Source organism: Nomascus leucogenys, chromosome 22a, assembly GCF_006542625.1.
Source record: "Nomascus leucogenys isolate Asia chromosome 22a, Asia_NLE_v1, whole genome shotgun sequence".
NCBI classification, from domain to species: Eukaryota; Metazoa; Chordata; class Mammalia; order Primates; family Hylobatidae; genus Nomascus; species Nomascus leucogenys.
In genome coordinates, this window is record NC_044402.1 from 123,570,469 (window position 1) to 123,588,854 (window position 18,386).

At 39.8% G+C, this 18,386-nt stretch overlaps 1 protein-coding gene across 1 annotated transcript in view; it reads left to right on the top strand.

The window, feature by feature from the left end:
* Positions 1-18,386, top strand: part of ACSL3 (acyl-CoA synthetase long chain family member 3) — an 83,957-nt gene that overhangs the window by 62,424 nt on the left and 3,147 nt on the right. The window contains exons 10-14 of the mRNA XM_030802368.1: positions 2,366-2,538; positions 4,205-4,279; positions 5,988-6,179; positions 8,235-8,349; positions 9,598-9,755. Coding sequence (XP_030658228.1) covers positions 2,366-2,538; positions 4,205-4,279; positions 5,988-6,179; positions 8,235-8,349; positions 9,598-9,755 — 713 coding nt within the window. The remainder of the gene's footprint in view (positions 1-2,365; positions 2,539-4,204; positions 4,280-5,987; positions 6,180-8,234; positions 8,350-9,597; positions 9,756-18,386) is intronic.

Below are 18,386 nucleotides of genomic sequence, written 5' to 3' on the forward strand. Positions count from 1 at the left end.
GATAATTATAAGAAATAAATTTATTTCATAAAGTCAGGAGAACTCTTTAAAAAAATCCATCCCAGGCCGGGTGCAGTGGCTCACGCCTGTAATCCCAGCACTTTGGGAGGCTGAGGCGGGTAGATCACGAGGTCAGGAGATCGAGACCATCCTGGCTAACACAGTGAACCCCATCTCTACTAAAAATACGAAAAGAAATCAGCGGGGCTTGGTGGCGGACGCCTGTAATCCCAGCTACTCAGGAGGCTGAGGCAGGAGAATGGCGTGAACCCAGGAGGCGGAGCTTGCAGTGAGCCGAGATTGTGCCACTGCACGATCTGTCTGCCTGGGCGACAGAGCGAGAATCTGTCTCAAAAACAAAAACAAAAACAAAAACAAAAAAAAAACAAAACAAAAATCCATCCTGGCTGAACACTTTGGCTCACTCCCGTAATCCCAGTGCTTTGGGAGGCCAAGGTGGGCAGATCAGCTGAGGTCAGGAATTCGAGACCAGCCTGGTCAACGTGACAAAACCACATCTCTACTAAAATTACAGAAATTAGCCAGGGTGGTGGCATGTGCCTGTAGTCTAAGCTGTTAGGGAGGCTGAGGCAGGAGAATCGCTTGAGCTCACTTGGGAGGCGGAGGTTGCAGTGAGCTGAGATCGTGCCACTGCACTCCAGCCTGGGCGACAGAGTTCGAGACTCTTGTCTCAAAAAAAAAAAAAAAAAAAAAAAATCATCTTGACATGGGAGGATTGCTTGAGGCCAGGAGTTCAAGAGCAGCCTGGGCAACACAGCAAGACTTCTCTGCTTAGCTGGGCATGATGTCATATATCTGTAATCCCAGCTACTTCAGGGACTGAAGTGGGAGGATTGTTTGGGCCCCCAGTGGGAGGATCATTTGGGCCTGGGAGCAATGACTGCACCACTGCACACCACCCTGGGTGAAAGTGAGACTCTGTCTCTTTAAAAAACAAGCAAACAAAAAACCTTTATAACAGTATGAGCAGTTTAAAAAACCTGCAATGTCATTAAAAGTGTGTTTTCACTTAAGATTTTGCTATTTGTGAGTTTATATTTTCTGTGAACCCTTAGGTAGTTCTAATTATTTTGAGAAATAGTTTCTCTTTTGCTTTTATATTTATTTCAGTATGAATATAATTAAATGTTTTGTATTTAAAGCTTTAAATGATCAGTCTTGTTCCAACCTTTGTGTAGTGTTATTAGAGTACGTAGATTTATGATTTGATCATAAAATAGCTTAGAAGTTAGAAAATGGAAGTATGACAGTCAAAGTATTTTTTATGGGAATATTAATATAGTTTTCAGATGCTTCACATAATTTAGAGCTTTGTAATTTTTTTTCCTGCCTTACTTTAGTTATTTCTTCAGTGAGTTGTAAAGTCGGCCCTCTGTATCGACAGGTTCCACATCTTTAGATTCAACCAACTGTGGGTCAAAAATATTCTGGGGGAAAAAAACAATAAAATACAACAATATAACAGTGAAAAAGAAAATACGGTATTAACAACTATTTACAATGAATTTATATTGTATTAGGTATTATAAGTAATCTAGTTTAAAGTATTTTGGAGGATGTGTATAGGCTTTATGCAAATACTATGCCATTTTATATAAGGGACTTAGGCATCTGAGTGTTTTGGTATCCAGAGGACTGGATGCCAAGGGGTAACTGTAAAAGCTGATTTGAAAAGTCTGTTAATACCATTTTTAAAAAATGGTCGCCATGTAGTCTTCACCTTTTAAAAAGGTTTTTTAAGTACTACCTCTCCTTTTTGATCAAGGCAATATGCAATCTTTTTACTAGTGTATTTTCAGAAACATCAATTAGATGTTTAACTTGTTTCCTTTTTTAAATGCTTCACAGATAATTTACTAGATTATTTTTAACAAACACTTCAAAGCTTGAATTAGTGAAACTTTAAAACAAGATTGTTGTATACAAATTATACACATTTCTAATAAAGTACATTAAAACAAAAATTAATTTGATTTTAATATATTTCATAAAGATGATAGGATTGTTCAGTATTAATATAATATATGATAAATATTTTATGTAAATAATGGTATAAAAGTAGCCATAAGCAAGGGTTTTCCTGTCACTATACAAAATTAAACCCGACAATTCAAATTCGAATATTACTTGAAAAGCCCTTAAGAGGAAATCATAAATTCTTTACCTTGTTGAACTTCAAAAAATTAAGATTTGGGGCTCAAGAGAATCTCCAAATTGGCTGTGTGACCTTGGATAAGTAACTTAATCTCAAAATCTCTCATATCAAAGCTGGGGATTAGTTTAAGTGATTTGGAAAATCCCATTCAGTTTTAAAATCCTGTGGTTCTCTAATTTTTTTCTTTAGCTTTGTTTTCCGGAAAGTTCGAAGCTTGCTAGGGGGAAATATTCGTCTCCTGTTGTGTGGTGGTGCTCCACTTTCTGCAACCACACAGCGATTCATGAACATCTGTTTCTGCTGTCCTGTTGGTCAGGGATACGGACTCACTGAATCTGCTGGGGCCGGAACAATTTCCGAAGGTAGTGTTCTCCATGGTCTAGAGGCTGGAGTGTGATGCCAGACGTTTTTTTGGGGTATGGGATATTTTCTGCGAATATATAGGAGAAGAGCAGTAAGGTGTTTGTGAGGCAGAATAATGGTAGAGTCCAAGTACTGTGATCATTGATAGCAATTTTTAGAATGTAGTAGATGTATCTAGAGTCAATAATTCATCTGGACAAGTTTTTATATCAAACTCTGATAGGTAATATTAAAAACCACTTAGCATTTTGGAAAAGAAACTTTAGTAACAAACATTGACTGTTTTGTGTACATTTATTTTCTCACATCAGTGATTAAATTTTTTTATGTAGAAAAATTAAGGTGCTTTTATTTGTGTAGGTAAGTATGTTAAGACTCAGGTTCAGAAATGTTTATGAGGATTTCTGTAAGTGTTAGAGAGGAACTAGGTTCAGGTCTAGGGAATATTATTACCAGAGTTTATCGTGTGGTTGTGTTTGAGGAGGAGATCTACCAACTAATCAGCAGTTCTGAGATGAATTGCATAGGGCCTCATGTGTCCCTTTTATGGGAGAAAGTTATTTTGCTTTCCGGTACAGGATACAGCTATGCTGCTTCTACTTTGTATTTGCTATATACGGATAGATACAAAACCTCATAACTGATTTTTCCCTATTTATTTTGAGTGCCTCTGTATACCATTTTCATGTATTACTTCATTTTTCTGTTTTGCAGTTATGTTCTCTGTTTCATATACTTTTGGAAGCTAGTTCTAAGTCATGTTTTGTAGGAAATAAGCAATCTTAAATACATGCATATGGGATTTCTTCTGAAGATCCTTAATTTCTTCTCTTTTTAAGATTCAAATTGAATGATTAATCAGTAACAGTTTATGTTGTAAATAAAAGTCTTTAAGTGTTAAATATCAGCCTTTCATTTCTGATATTTGGTCTTTGAAGAGGAAACATAATGCAATAGTAATTCATAATAGTGGAGGGTTCTTTCCTCACATCCTTGAAAGCTTCCAGTCTTATTCTTCAGTCTGGCTCTTGAGCTATTGCTGTATTAATTTTAAATAGGGTGTGATAGCATAAGCTGATGGAAGCCTGCAGAGGTCTTGCTTTGAAATGGTGATACATTACATGGGAAAAGATTAGAGAGGTGTTTTGTACTGCACATCTGTGAGGCCTAATAAGAAAGTAGAATAGATGTAAACCATTGTTTTCATCATCCTTTAAGACAGGGACTTCAAACTCAAGAACCAGGCAGCTGCCTGTTTAAATGAGTCAAGTGGGCCCTAATGTAAGACAGTGTGATGGGTAAGGATTGATTCTGAGGGAACAGGAGCAGGCATGCCCTCTCTAACAGAGGCTGTCATTTCTGCTGTACCTGAAATGTGGGCCCATTGTTGCTGGCGATTCCACACTTACATCTAAAATTTCCTGATTTTTAAGAATGGCAATAACGAATTTTTAAAAAAAAATTAAAAAAAAAAAAAGAACCCTCAATATAGGCCAAAAAATACGCCTCTACAGGCCTCCTGTGCTTCACCAATATGTGACTTCTGCTTTTAAGGATTCTCTGGGGATATCTCAGCCTTGGGATAATCATTTTTGGTAATTTAGAAAAATGAAGCAATGTATTAGCTACTGTTCTCAAATACCCTTTTTTTCATTTAATTCCTAGTGTGGGACTACAATACTGGCAGAGTGGGAGCACCATTAGTTTGCTGTGAAATCAAATTAAAAAACTGGGAGGAAGGTAATAAACTGTTTTAACCACAGAGCATTAATTTTTAAAGTATTAAACTTTAAAATTAGAATCACTTTAAAATTAGTGCTTCACTTTCTTCCTTTAGAATGAAAACACCCATAAGTGCTCATTTTTGTCCTTTGTAATAGACGTGTTTTATCGAACTATATGAATGCGTTTATTTTTCTTGTTTCAAAGATGTTTCTGAAGAACTATAATTGTTTTTATTTACTTATTATGTAGATACAAGTAAGAATTATGGCAAAAACTTAAGAAATGTACTAGTAAGTGAATAATGTCAATAAATTAGGAGTGATCATAACTTTATTTTGCAGAAGTAAAATTATAAAATTTATTTTATGAAATTGTGGATTTTTAAATGATTTTTTTCTTTTTTTTCTGAGGGCTTCAAACTTATATTATTAGAAGGAAATTTTCACTATAATTTCATAAAAGTCTGTTTATCCTCATGCCATTTAAAATAATGATCACTTAAAAATTTATTTGATCCTGTTAAAATATACAAATTATCTGTGTTTTATTGGGATGCACCTTTCCTCTGCATCAGGTAAAGATAAAGATTCTGGCTGGGCGTGGTGGCTCACTCCTGTAATCCCAGCACTTTGGGAGGCCAAGATGGGCGGATCATGGGGTCAGGAGTTCGAGACCAGCCTGACCAACATGGTGAAACCCCATCTCTACTAAAAATACAAAAATTAGCCAGATGTGGTGGTTCGTGTCTGTAATTCCAGCTACTCGAGAGGCTGAGGCAGGAGAATCACTTGAACCCAGGAGGTGGAGGTTGCAGTGAGCCGAGATTGCGCCACTGCACTCTAGCCTGGCGACAGAGCGAGACTCTTGTCTACAAAAGAAAGAAAGAAAGAAAGAAAGAAAGAAAGAAAAGAAAGAAAGATTCTAAGGCTGGGATGTCTTTTAGCTATCTTTAGCAGAATTAGTGAGAATATTTAATAAATTTAGGCTTGGAGTCATTTTGAAATTATCTGTAAGAATAAATCTTAATATGTAGTAACTCACTTTTTTTTTTGACATGGAGTTTCGCTCTTGTTGCCCAGGCTGGAGTGCAATGTCAATGGTTTCGGTTCACTGCAACCTCCACCTCCTGGGTTTGAGCGATTCTCCTGCCTCAGCCTCCCTAATAGCTGGGATTTCAGGCGTGCACCACCACGCCTGGCTAATTTTTGTATTTTTAGTAGAGGTGGGGTTTCACCATGTTGGCCAGGCTGGCCTCAAACTCCTGACCTCAGGCAATCCACCGTCCTTGGCCTCCCAAAGTGTTGTGATTACAGACATGAGCCACTGGCCCAGCAGTAACTCATTCTTATATAGGGATTTGTTTTATTAATTGCATGACTTAATACTTTTATCAGTTTATCAATATGATGTTTAAGACGTTGCAGAATCTTTCAAATAATTTGTCTCTTGTATTTATAATTTTATACAACAAATGGAAGATGTTGGATTTTAGAGTTTAATTTTTTTCTTGGAATAGAAGTTTGAAAACATAAATGCTTATGGTTTAGCAACTGAGATTTTGTGCCTACTGTTAAATTGATAAACTTTGTTCATTCGTAGTGTCTGCCTTTTTTCCTTTGGGAAGTTCTAATTGGATTAAAATAAGATGACTATTTAGAAACTAATAGTTTCAAATTTTCATGTGTTTAACCCAACTCCAAATAATTAATTATTATTTTATTAGGTGGATACTTTAATACTGATAAACCACACCCCAGGGGTGAAATTCTTATTGGGGGCCAAAGTGTGACAATGGGATACTACAAAAATGAAGCAAAAACAAAAGCTGATTTCTTTGAAGATGAAAATGGACAGAGGTGGCTCTGTACTGGAGATATTGGAGAGTTTGAACCCGATGGATGCTTAAAGATTATTGGTAAGTCATCTAATATTTTTTTGAAAATGAATGTTTCTGAAGTAGTTTACACAAGAAGTACAATGTATTTAGAGAAGGCGTTTAATAATATAGATCTTTATGTAATCTTAGTTTGGGTTGTTGCATCACTCTTGGAATATGAAATATTACGGACTGTGGAATTTATGAGGCCTGACATGTTATGAGTTCTCAGAGATGGTTCAGCAGCAGTGATATTTTAAATTACTCGTAGATAACCTTTAGTCATTCTTTCCTGCCTGTGTTTCTGACATCTAGAGATTAGTAGATGGAGCTCTCACAGTCTGAACTGCACCCTTGCCTTGCCCAGGAGAACAAAGGAAAGCCAGGCAGCTTAAGTACTATGACTCATATGGGTTGAAAAATACGTTATTCTGCTTCTCCTTTTAGATTCTTTTTTTTTAAAGTTAATGGCATTTCAGTTAGCCGTACGTGGTGTCTTTGTCGGGCGCCTGTAATCCCAGCTACTTGGGAGGCTGAGGCAGGAGAATGGCATGAACCCGGGAGGCGGAGCTTGCAGTGAGCAGAGATCGCGACACTGCACTCCAACCTGGGCAACAGAGCAAGACTCCGTCTAAAAAAAAAAAAAAAAAAAAAAAAGTTAATGGCATTTCTGTCCCTGTCTTGCTAACTAGAAACCTGGGAGGAGACTCAAGACTGTTCTCTTCAGTCAGCTTCCCATGCCTATTTTATATCCCACTAGTTTATTTTATGAGCTATGTCTCAAAATCATACTCTTCTCTCTTTGTCTCTCTTACCTGATCATTGGTCAGGCCTGTACCTTCTGCCGCCCTCTCCCAATAATTTCACTATTGCCATGCTTACCGCCTTAAACACATCCTCTCACTGCCACCATGTAATTACTAAACATGGATCTTACTGGCCACAACCATTTAATGTCTCCTAGAAGCTCAGTTCAGGGTGCCCCTGTTAACATTGTTCGCCTCTTCAGCTTCATCGTCGGTTGTTTTCCTCCTCCTTGATGCAGCTGAAATTAGAGCTGATGTTCTTCTGGCTTTTGCCAGTGTTGTTCCACCTGACCTCTCACTCTTCCCTTAGGACTTGGCTCAAGCAGCTGAGCATAGTGACTCAGGTCTGTAATCCCAGCTACTCGGGAGGCTGAGGTGGGAGTATCACAGGAGCCCAGGAGGTCGTGATTGTGCCACTGCACTGCAGTATGGGCAACAGAGTGAGACTCAAAATCTCAAAACCAACCAACCAACCAACCAACCAACCAACCAACCAACCAACCCTCAGCTCAGGCCTCACTTGCAAGAATTTTTTCCAAATCCCCAGGTTGGAGAGTCTTAACACTTAGCTCTACCATTGTAGTACCAATGTATTGAAGTAATACGTTTTTGCATTATGCATGTCTCCAGATAGGTTGTGAACTTGCAGATGGCATTGAATATCTTCTTCACCTGCCTGGTACTAATGGATACCAGGAATAAACCTGTTCAGAAGAACATACTTGAAGCCCTGCTAATGGAGTCCATTACGTAGAAGTTAATTGTTTTTCTTTCTTTTTTTTTGAGATGTAGTCTTGCTCTGTCACCCAGGCTGGAGTGCAGTGGCATGATCGCAGCTCACTGCAACTTCCGCTCCCTGGGTTCACGCAATTCTCCTGCCTCAGCCTCCTGAGTAGCTGGGATCCTTACAGGTGTGCACTACCACGCCCAGCTAGTTTTTGTATTTTTAGTAGAGACAGGGTTTCACCATGTTGGCCAGGCCAGTCTCGAACTCCTGACCTCAAGTGGTCTGCCCGCCTCGGCCTCCCAAAGTGCTGGGATTACAGGCATGAGCCACTGCACCTGGCCTGTTTTTCTTTTAAAAGCATGTATTTAGCAGTACAAAAATTAGGGCCTAATTTTAATATGTGCTTTTAATTTCGGCATAACCATTAATGCTTAATTTTGCCAAGTGTTAAATAATTTGATAGCAGATTACTTAGAGAATGGCCAGTATTTATATATGTATTAAATGTTATTAATATTATTACTCATTGTTTTCCCCTCTCCACTTTTCTTTGTTTTGAAGATCGTAAAAAGGACCTTGTAAAACTACAGGCAGGAGAATATGTTTCTCTTGGGAAAGTAGAGGCAGCTTTGAAGAATCTTCCACTAGTAGATAACATTTGTGCATATGCAAACAGGTGAGAACGTGGAACTCATACTAGTTTGACTTAAAACGTTTGATGTGCATAGACATTTCCGACCTGTATGGACCTTCTTTGTAAAAATGTTCTGAGAACTCTTCCTATCTGTTACTTGTGGGAAGGGCCTCCTTCTCATTACAGCCATTAGCTGACTCTTTTCCTTGTAAGGCTTCCCCTGATCTTTCTCTGTGTCCCTGTTTTCTGCTTTACGTCTCACGGCAGTGTCCCATGTAGGGAGGTGAAGAAAATTAAACATTCCTTCCTGCTGCCTTGGTACCTCTACCTACCTGTCCCTCAGCAGGGGAAGCTTCACAGAACTACTCCAGAGGAATGGGGAGTAAAGAAGTGGCAGTGAGGAGTGTGCTGCTTACTTATCCCCACTCTACACTTGAGCCTGCTCGGCACTCCAGGCAGGTCTTGGGGCTCCCATGTAAGCTGTGTTAAGCTGCAGCCTAAACGCACAGCCTCCCCACCTCATGATGATGAAGAGGCAGCTGGGAACCTGTCTACGACAGTTGACATGCATTATTATGGGAAAATAAAATCTGTTATCAGAAAAACTAATTTAGAAACAGGCGTTGGGGGTACAGCCCAAGTTAGAAATGAATTGCATTTATTTGTAAATGATTCTGGTCTTTAGCCATTTAGTATTTTCTTTAGTGATGATACAGTTCTGGATTTATTTATGTGATAGTAACCAGAAGTATCTTCTTCCTGATGTTACTGTTTTATGGCCTTCAAAAAAGTATCTGCCTTCATTGGGCATAGTCAGAGTTCCTCTATCAATACAAATTCTCATGATAACAAAAGAAAAAAAATATATTCACATCATTTTGATTCGTTGCTGAATTTTTAGATAGTTTTAATTTATGTTAAATTTTAATTTTTTAAAACACGTGCTATGAAATACTGATAATCAGGGTTTAAAGGTGAATTTTCTAATATTTGTAACTTGCTTTTAAAATGTGTACGTGGCAGTATTCATAACAGTTTTTCATAGTTGAAATTCGTCATGAAATGTCAGATTGAAGTTTATTTAGCAATGAACTCTGCCAAAGCATTGGAAAATATTATGAATCAAACAGTAAAACTGGCAGTTGCATGAAATGGGTATGCCAGTGCCAAGTATGGCACATGCATTTAAAAAAAATAGTGAGGAGTTATTTACTACTTGTCACTGTAATAATAACTGCAGTTAACAGTTTACCATTTTGTTCCTTATCTGTTATCCTTTCTGTATTTCAGTTATCATTCTTATGTCATTGGATTTGTTGTGCCAAATCAAAAGGAATTAACTGAACTAGCTCGAAAGAAAGGACTTAAAGGGACTTGGGAGGAGCTGTGTAACAGCTGTGAAATGGAAAATGAGGTACTTAAAGTGCTTTCCGAAGCCGCTATTTCAGGTGAGTATTCGGTTAAACTGATAGACTAAGAACTGAGATGGGAAGAGAGTACTTACATGCATTCAACCTGTTTTAAGGTTTAGGGTTCATCACTTTCTGCTCAGAAACCGTTTGTACCATTAGTATATGGAAGAGTAAACTTATCAGTCCCCCATTCAAGCCCTGCTACACAAATTAACCACTCCCACCAAACTGAGGTACATGTATCTTGAATGTTCTTGTCTCTGCAACCTTTGCTTTCTGGGTTAACCCTTTCTCTTATATCAGCTGTTCTTCAAGGCCTTGCCCAGTTTTCTGGCCACACTATCCCACAGTGTGATCAGGCCAAAACTCCTTTTGAAACTTTATACAATGTTAGAGTACTGGTAGTTGGTTGTACTAATAGTTTCCATAACCATTTTTGGTGGGGTGAAGAGTGCCCAAGACTAGTTTAATATTGTTGGTTTAATAAAAACATGTGTGTCTTTTAAGTTGTTGTGTCAAGCATAAAACAAGCGTGAATTATTTTTTATTTTTTATTTTATTTATTTTTTTAAGAGACAGGGTCTCTTCTGTTGCCCAAACCAGAATGCAGTGGCACAATCATAGCTTACTGCAGCCTTGAACTCCCAGCTCAAGCGATTCTTCCCTTCAGCCTCCCAAGTAGCCGGGACTACCAGTGCATGCCACTATGCCTAGCTAATTAAAAAAAAATTGTTTTGTTTTGTTGTTGAGACGAGGTCTCACTATGTTGGCCAGGCTGGTCTTGAACTCCTAGGCTGCAGCGATCCTCCCAACTTAGCTTCCTGAGTACCTGGGACTACAAGCGTGTGTCACCATGCCAGGCTCCAGCATTTACTTTTTAGTCTCTTCACATTTCAGTAATGTCAGGTTCCACGCAGTCTTTTAAGTCAGCTCTGTCGTACATGCCTTACTGATTTTGCTCATAGTGTATATTCCTTTGGAAACCACTCCTGAAATATTTTTAATCTTTGAAGACTGAAACCTTGTGTATTATTTCTGTTTACTTTTACAAGTTAGAGTTAATACATCTTTTTTTTACTCCCAAGGCACTTTGTCTTTAATTTTGCATATTTCTTTATTTTATTGTAGTAAAAATCTCATAACATTCAATTTACTATCTTAACATTTTAAGTGTACAATTCAGTAGTGTTAAGTGTATTTACATTATTGCACAACTGATCTTTAGAACTATTTCATCTTGCAAAACTGAGACACTATACCCATTACACTAATTCCTCTTCCCTCTCTCCCCATTCCCTCCACCTTTTTACTTTATGTTTCTAAAATTTTGATTACTTGAGGTACTTCATACGTGTGGAATCATACAGTATTTATTCTTTTGTGACTGTCTTATTTAGTGTAGTGTTATCTTCAGGGTTTATTCATATTGTACCATAAGATAGGATTTTTCTTTTTTAGGGTGCGTAATACTCCATTATATGTATATTGCACATTTTCTTTATCCGTTCATCTATGTTTGGACATTTGGGTTGCTTCTACCTCTTGGGTATTGTGAATAATGCTGTGATGAACATAGATGTGCAAATAAGGTTTTGCGATTCTGCTTTGGATTATTTTGGATATATACCCAGAAATGAGATCATTAGATCCTATGGCAATTATTAATACTATATTTAATTTTTTCAGGAGACTCTATACTGTGTTTCATAATGACTATTGATTTACATTCCCACCAGCGGTATTAAGGGTTTCCATTTCTCCACATCCTCACCAACATTTGTGTATTTTTTCCTAATATCCATTCTAACAGATGTGAAGTGATATCTCATTGTGGTTTTGATTTGCATTTCTCTTTTTATTAGTTACGTTGGGCATCTTATATATATTTGTTGGCCACTTACATATCTTCTGCAGAAAATTGTTGGTTCAAGTCCTTTGCCCATTTTAAAATCAGGATTCCACCCCCCCCCCACCCTCGTAGTTAAGTTGTACAAGTTTCTTTTTTTTTTGAAAAATTTTTTTTTATTTTTTTGCACACAAAACAAACATTTTCTAAAAAGACATACAAATAAAAAGATGCATATCAAACATATTAGGAAGGTTGCACATGGGAAGACGGGGAATAGAAATGGGGGGTGGGAATTGAAGAAAATAAATGAGAGAGGGACTTTGTATGGATCAATGATAATAACTCAATCCTCTATTTGACAAAGAAGAAAGATAAGGAAGAGGAAGAAAAAGAAAGTGGGATAAAGGATGAGAAAGGGAGGAAAATAGAAAAAATTAGAGTATGACTCCAGGGTAGACCTGTTTTGTTGTTGCTGGGTTGGTTGGTTGGTCCGTTGTATTTTTCATATGTTTTGCCATGTTGGCCAGGCTGGTCTTGAACTCCTAGCCTCAAGTGATCAACCCGCCTCGGCTTCCCAGAGTGCTGGGACTACAGGCGTGAGCCACCACGTCCAGCCCCCACATTGCGTCTGGCCTCCGGGGTAGACCTCCCAGACAGGGCGGCCGGGCAAAGGCGCTCCCCACATCCCAGATGGGGCGGCCGGGCAGAGGCGCTCCTCACTTCCCAGACGGGGCGGCCGGGCAGAGGTGCTCTTCACTTCCCAGATGGGACGGCCGGGCAGAGGCGCTCCTAACATCCCAGACGATGGGCGGCCGGGCAGAGGCGCTCCTCACTTCCCAGACGGGGCGGCCGGGCAGAGGCGCTCCTCACTTCTCAGACGGGGCAGCTGGGCAGAAGAGGCTCTCCTCACTTCCCAGATGGGGGGTGCCGAGCAGAGGTGCTCCTCACATCCCAGACGATGGGCGGCCGGGCAGAGGCGCTCCTCACTTCCCAGACGGGGCGGCGGCCAGGCAGAGGCGCTCTTCACTTCCCAGACGATGGGCGGCCGGGCAGAGGCGCTCCTCACTTCTTCCCAGACTGGGCGGCCGGGCAGAGGCGCTCCTCACTTCTTCCCAGACGGGGCGGCTGGGCAGAGACGCTCCTCACGTCCCAGACAGGGCGGCGGCCGGGCAGAGGCGCTCCTCACTTCCCAGACGGGGCGGCCGGGCAGAGACGCTCCTCACTTCTTCCCAGACGGGGCGGCCGGGCAGAGGCGCTCCTCACTTCCCAGACGGGGCGGCGGCCAGGCAGAGGCGCTCCTCACTTCCTAGATGGGGTGGCGGCCGGGCAGTGTCGCTCCTCACATCCCAGACGGGGCGGCTGGGCAGAGACGCTCCTCACATCCCAGACGATGGGCAGCCAGGCAGAGACGCTCCTCACTCCCCAGACGGGGCGGCGGCCGGGCAGAGGCGCTCCTCACCTCCCAGACAGGGTGGCCGGGCAGAGGCGCTCCTCACATCCCAGACGATGGGCGGCCAGGCAGAGACGCTCCCCACCTCCCAGACGGGGCGGCGGCCGGGCAGAGGCTGCAATCCCAGCACCCTGGGAGGCCAAGGCAGGCGGCTGGGAGGCGGAGGCTGCAGCCAGCCAAGACTATGCCACCGCACTCCAGCCCCGGCAACACCGAGCACCGAGTGAGCGAGACTCCGTCTGCAGTCCCAGCACCTCGGGAGGCCGAGGCGGGCAGACTACTCGAGATCAGGAGCTGGAGACCAGCCTGGCCAACATGGCGAAACCCCGCCTCCAGCCAAAGGAGAAAAAACTAGGCAGGGGTGGTGTCGCGCAGCCGCAATCCCAGGCGGGCAGCCCGCAGGCCGAGGCAGGGGATCACGGGAGCCGGAGGCAGGGAGTCTGCAGCGAGCCGAGTACACTCCAGCGTGGGCAACAGAGGGAAGAAAAGAGAAAGGAAAGAAAGAAAGAAGGAAAGAAGGAAGGATGGAAGGCAAGCAAGTTGTACAAGTTTCTTACAATTTCTGAACATGTATTAGTCTGTTCTCACACTGCTATGAAGACATACCTGAGACTGGGTAATTTATAAAGGAAAGAGGTTTAATTGACTCACAGTTCTGCATGGCATGGCTCGGGGAGGCCTCAGAAAACTTACTGTACAATTATGGCGGAAGGGGAGAGAGAGAAGCAAAGACACATCTTACATGGCAGCAGGCGAGAGAGCAAATGACGAGAGAGAGAAAGCGAAGGGGAAGAGCTCCTAAAACCATCAGATCTTGTGAGATCTCACTCACCATCATGAGAACAACATGGGGAAACCGCACCCATGATCCAGTCACCTCCCACCAGGTTCTGCCCTCGACATGTCTGGATTATGGGGATTATAATTTAAGATGAGATTTGGCTGGGGACCCAGAGCCAAACCTTATCAGGACATTGCATTTATTTGTGTCTTTTAAAATTTCTTTTAGCAACATTTTGTAGTTTTCAGGGTGCAAGTCTTTCACCTCCTTGGTTAGGTTTATTCCTAAGTATTTCCTCCTTTTTGATGCTACATTAAATGGTATTGTTTTCTTAATTTCTTTTTCAGAACAGTTATTGTTAGTGTATAGACATGCAATTGATTTTTCATGTTGATTTTTTTTATCCTGCAACTTTGCTGGAATCTTTATTAGTTACAAAGGTTGTGTGTGTGTCTTTAGAGTTTTCTACATATAACAGTTTTCTTACTGATCTTTGGATTGTTCTATTCATAAATGAAAGTGGAGTATTGAAGTCTCCTACTATTATTGTATTGCTTTCTATTTCCTCCCCTAGTTATGTCAGTGTTTCCTTCATATATTTAGAAACTCTCAAGTTACGTGTATATTTGTAATTGTCATATCATCCTGGAGAATTGACTCTTTTATAATTATATTATAATTAATGTCCTTCTTTGTCTATTGTGACAGTTTTTGTCTTAAAGTCTGTTTTATTTAAGTATGGCCATCCCCCTTCAGGTTCTTAATTTCATGGAATATCTATTTCCATCCTTCACTTTAGGTTATGCATGCCCTTAGATCTAATGTGTGTTTCTTGTGGATGGCATATACTTGAGTCTTGTTTTATATTCAGTTGGTCAATCTGTATCTTTTAATTGGGCATTTAATCAGCATTTACATTTCAGGTAATTATGATATGAAAGACTTTTCATACCTATTTCTATTTTGTTAACTATTTTCTGTATATCTTGTAGCTTTTCCTCTCTTGCTGCCTTCTTTTGTTTTGTTGATTTTTTGTGTGTATAATTACATTCTTTGATTCCCTTGTCTTTTATCTTTGTGTATGTTCTATAGACATTTTCTTTATGGTTGTCAATGCAGTTACATAAAACATCTTAAAATTATAACAGTCTATTTTAGTTTGATAACAGCTTAATCTTCTGTCTCATATAAAAACTTGAGTCCTTTATAACTCTCCTCCTCCCTCAAGACCTTTTTATTGTGTAGTCATTAATATAGATTCATAATTACTTTTTATGTCTTTGTTTTTTTAAATTCTATACAGATTTAAATGTGACTTATGCACCTATATCAAATTACTTTCAGAATTCTGTATTTGCCTATGTATTTACCTTTACCAAGGAGTCTTGTAGTTTCTTATGGTTTTGTGTTACTGTTTGTTTTCATTTTGCTTGAACTTGAAGTACTCCTATCATTATTTTTTGTAGGACAGGTCTAGTGGTGATAAACCCCCTCTACTGTTGTTTATCATGGAGTCTTAATTTTTCCCTTATTTTCGAAGGACAGGTTTAGGTCACAGTATTCTTGGTTGACAATTTTTTTTCTTTCAGTGTTTTGAATACTACTATTTTCTAACCTGCCAGCTTTCTGCTGATAAATGATAGTTCAATGAGAGCTTCCTTGTATGTGATGAGTCATTTTTCTCTTGCTGCTTTCAAGATTTTTTGTGACTTTTGACAGCTTGATTATGAGTGTGTTTTGGTGTAGTTCTCTTCCTAGTGGAGTGTTTTGAGCTGCTTGAATTTATACTCCCATTTCTTTTCTCAGATATAGGAAGGTTTTGGCCATGATTTCTTCAAATAGGCTTTCTGCTCCTTTCTCTCTTCTTTTTCTGAACTCCTATAATGAGCATTTTTCCACTTGATGGTGTACCATTCATTCTTTAGGTTCTCTTCATTTTTACATTTTTGCTCCTCTTAGTAATTTCAGAAGTCCTGTCTTTGAGTTCATAGATTCTTTTTTCTACCTGGTCAAGTTGCTGTTGATCCTCTAGTGAATTTTTCTATCCATTTATTGTATTCAGTTCCAGAATTTCTATTTGGTTCTTCATTTTTAAAAAATTTCTTTCGTTTATATTTTCATTTTGTTCGTGCATTGTTTTCTTGTTTTTTTTTCAGGTGTCTGTACTCTCTTGTAATTCATTGAGCATTCTTATGACAGTTATTTTGAATGTGGTAATTCATCTATCTCCATGTCTTTCTGGGGTTTATTTTTGGAGATTTAATTTGATCTTTTGATAGCCTATATAGATAAATAGATATTTATCTATATCTTTATTTTTGTTGGGATGTCAGCATTTGAAAAATCAGCTACCTTTCTCTGTCTTACAGTCTGCTTTTGTATTGAGAGGACTTTGTCCAGTCAGCCCTACTACGGATTCTAGAGCCAGCCATCTTAAGCCTTTTCCGAGGCTGTGTCCTTTTTGGGTTTGTGGGGTACAATCTAATTGAAGAGGTTTGCTGGTTTCTACTCAGGAGCTCCCTCTGGTGTCTGTCTGTGATATTGTGGCCTCACTGGTGCTGTAGTTAGCCATGGTACTGGAGCTCTACCTAGTGTCTGTGATACTGCAGCCTCTGGTGCATGTTAATCTTTGTTCTTGACAGCTCCCAACCTGGTGCCCTGTTCCTGTTATTTAGATTCAGGAAAGACAGAAGCAAGTTCCTTGCACCCCAGAAGTCAGAATATTGGATGTATGTTCCACTCCTTCTCTTCCCTAGGGAGAAGTCAGAAGTTAGGGTTTTCTTCCCTATTACTTTGTACTGTGCTGAGGGGAGGGTCTCTGGCAAGCAAATACCTTGTATTTTTCTACCAGCCTTTGATGCGGTTGGTTTCCTTCTGTCCTGGAGTGCAGGAACCTCTTAACTGGTTTCTGAGTTTCTTACACAGGCAATAAATAGGCCCATATAGCATTTTAAAATCCATGTTTCTGTAGGGGAAGGAGGGACTGCGTTTTCCTATATTGTCGTCTTGCTGACATCACTCCTTAACACATTTCTTTCATGTATCATATGGCTAGCTGTTTACCCATTTCCATTTGTTAGATTGCATGCCACTTGAAAGCAGAAACTTGTCATATTTTGCATTTTTAAAAGAATGTTCAGTAAAGCACTTTACATGTAGTAATAGTTTTTTAATATTTGTTGAATGAATGCTTAGAAAAATAAGTCAGTCCTACTGATGACATATGGTTTTTCAAAACTACACTGCCCCTTAATCTCCTTTAAATGTTTTGCTTTCTTCCCTTCCTTTCTCCATTTGCCGCTATCGTGAATCTCCTTAGTATTAGGCAATATGTTAGGAACACAATACTGAGCAAGCATTCTGTCTCCGCATAGCTTGTAGGGAATATCCTGGTTCAGTGACATAATTTGTCTTAAACTTTATTATTTTTTAATTTCTGAAGTAAATGTGCTCTGCATAATAAATTCAAGGAAAACAAATAGGTATAAAGGAAAAGGTCAATTTCCTCATTTCCTTTCTCCTGGATACCAGGCTCCAGAGGTGTGGAGTTTATAGCTTGGTATGTATCCTTCTCCTCACATCTAGGTGCATATAAGTTTATGCAGCCTGTGCTGGAACTTGTCTTTTTTTTTTTTTTTTTTTTAACCTAACAATAGGCATTTATGCAGCATATAATGAAGTTTCAGTCAGTGACAGACTGAATATATGACAGTGGTCACATAAGATTATAATATATTTTTACTGCCTTTTCTATGTTTAGATACACTTAAATACACAAATACTTAACCATTGCGTTACACTTACCTATGGTATTCAGTACAGTAACGTGCTGTGCAGGTGTGTAGCCTAGGAGCCATAGGCTAGATAATGCAGCTTAGATGTATATAGTAGGCTATACTATCGACATTTGTGTAAGATGCACCATGATGTTCCCATGATGGCAAAACTGCCAAGTGTGATGCATTTCTCAGAACATATCCCTGTCATTAAGAGATGTGTGACTATATTGGATACCCTGTTAGATACCTGTCTAAATCTAATTTTTTTTTTTAATGAGATAGGGTCTTGCTCTGTTGCCCAGGCTGGAGTGCAGTAGCACGGTCATAACTCACTGCATCTTCAGATGTCCTGGGCTCAAGTCATCCTCCCACCTCAGCCTCCTGAGTAACTGGTACTACAAGTGTATGCCACTATACCCAGCTCATATTTTTTATTTCTATTAAAAACTTTTTTTAAGTTATTTATTTTAGAGACAAGGTCTCGCCATGTTACCGAGGCTGGCGTTGAACTCCTGGCCTCAAGCGATCCTGCTTGAGCCTTCAGAGTTACTGGGATTACAGGCCTGAGCCATCATGCCTGGCTCTAACTCGTTTTCAGTGACAGAATTATATTCTGTTTTGTTCCTATATCATATTTTATTTAACTCATTTTTCTCTTGATGGGGACTTGTTGAATAGTTTATTGTTTTACTTAAATGTTTGTATTTTGAGGAATAGATTCTTTAGAAGTGACATTCATGGTTCACTTGTTGGTTGTGCATTTTGATGGATACTCGAAAAGTATCCATCATGGTGAAGTTACACCATT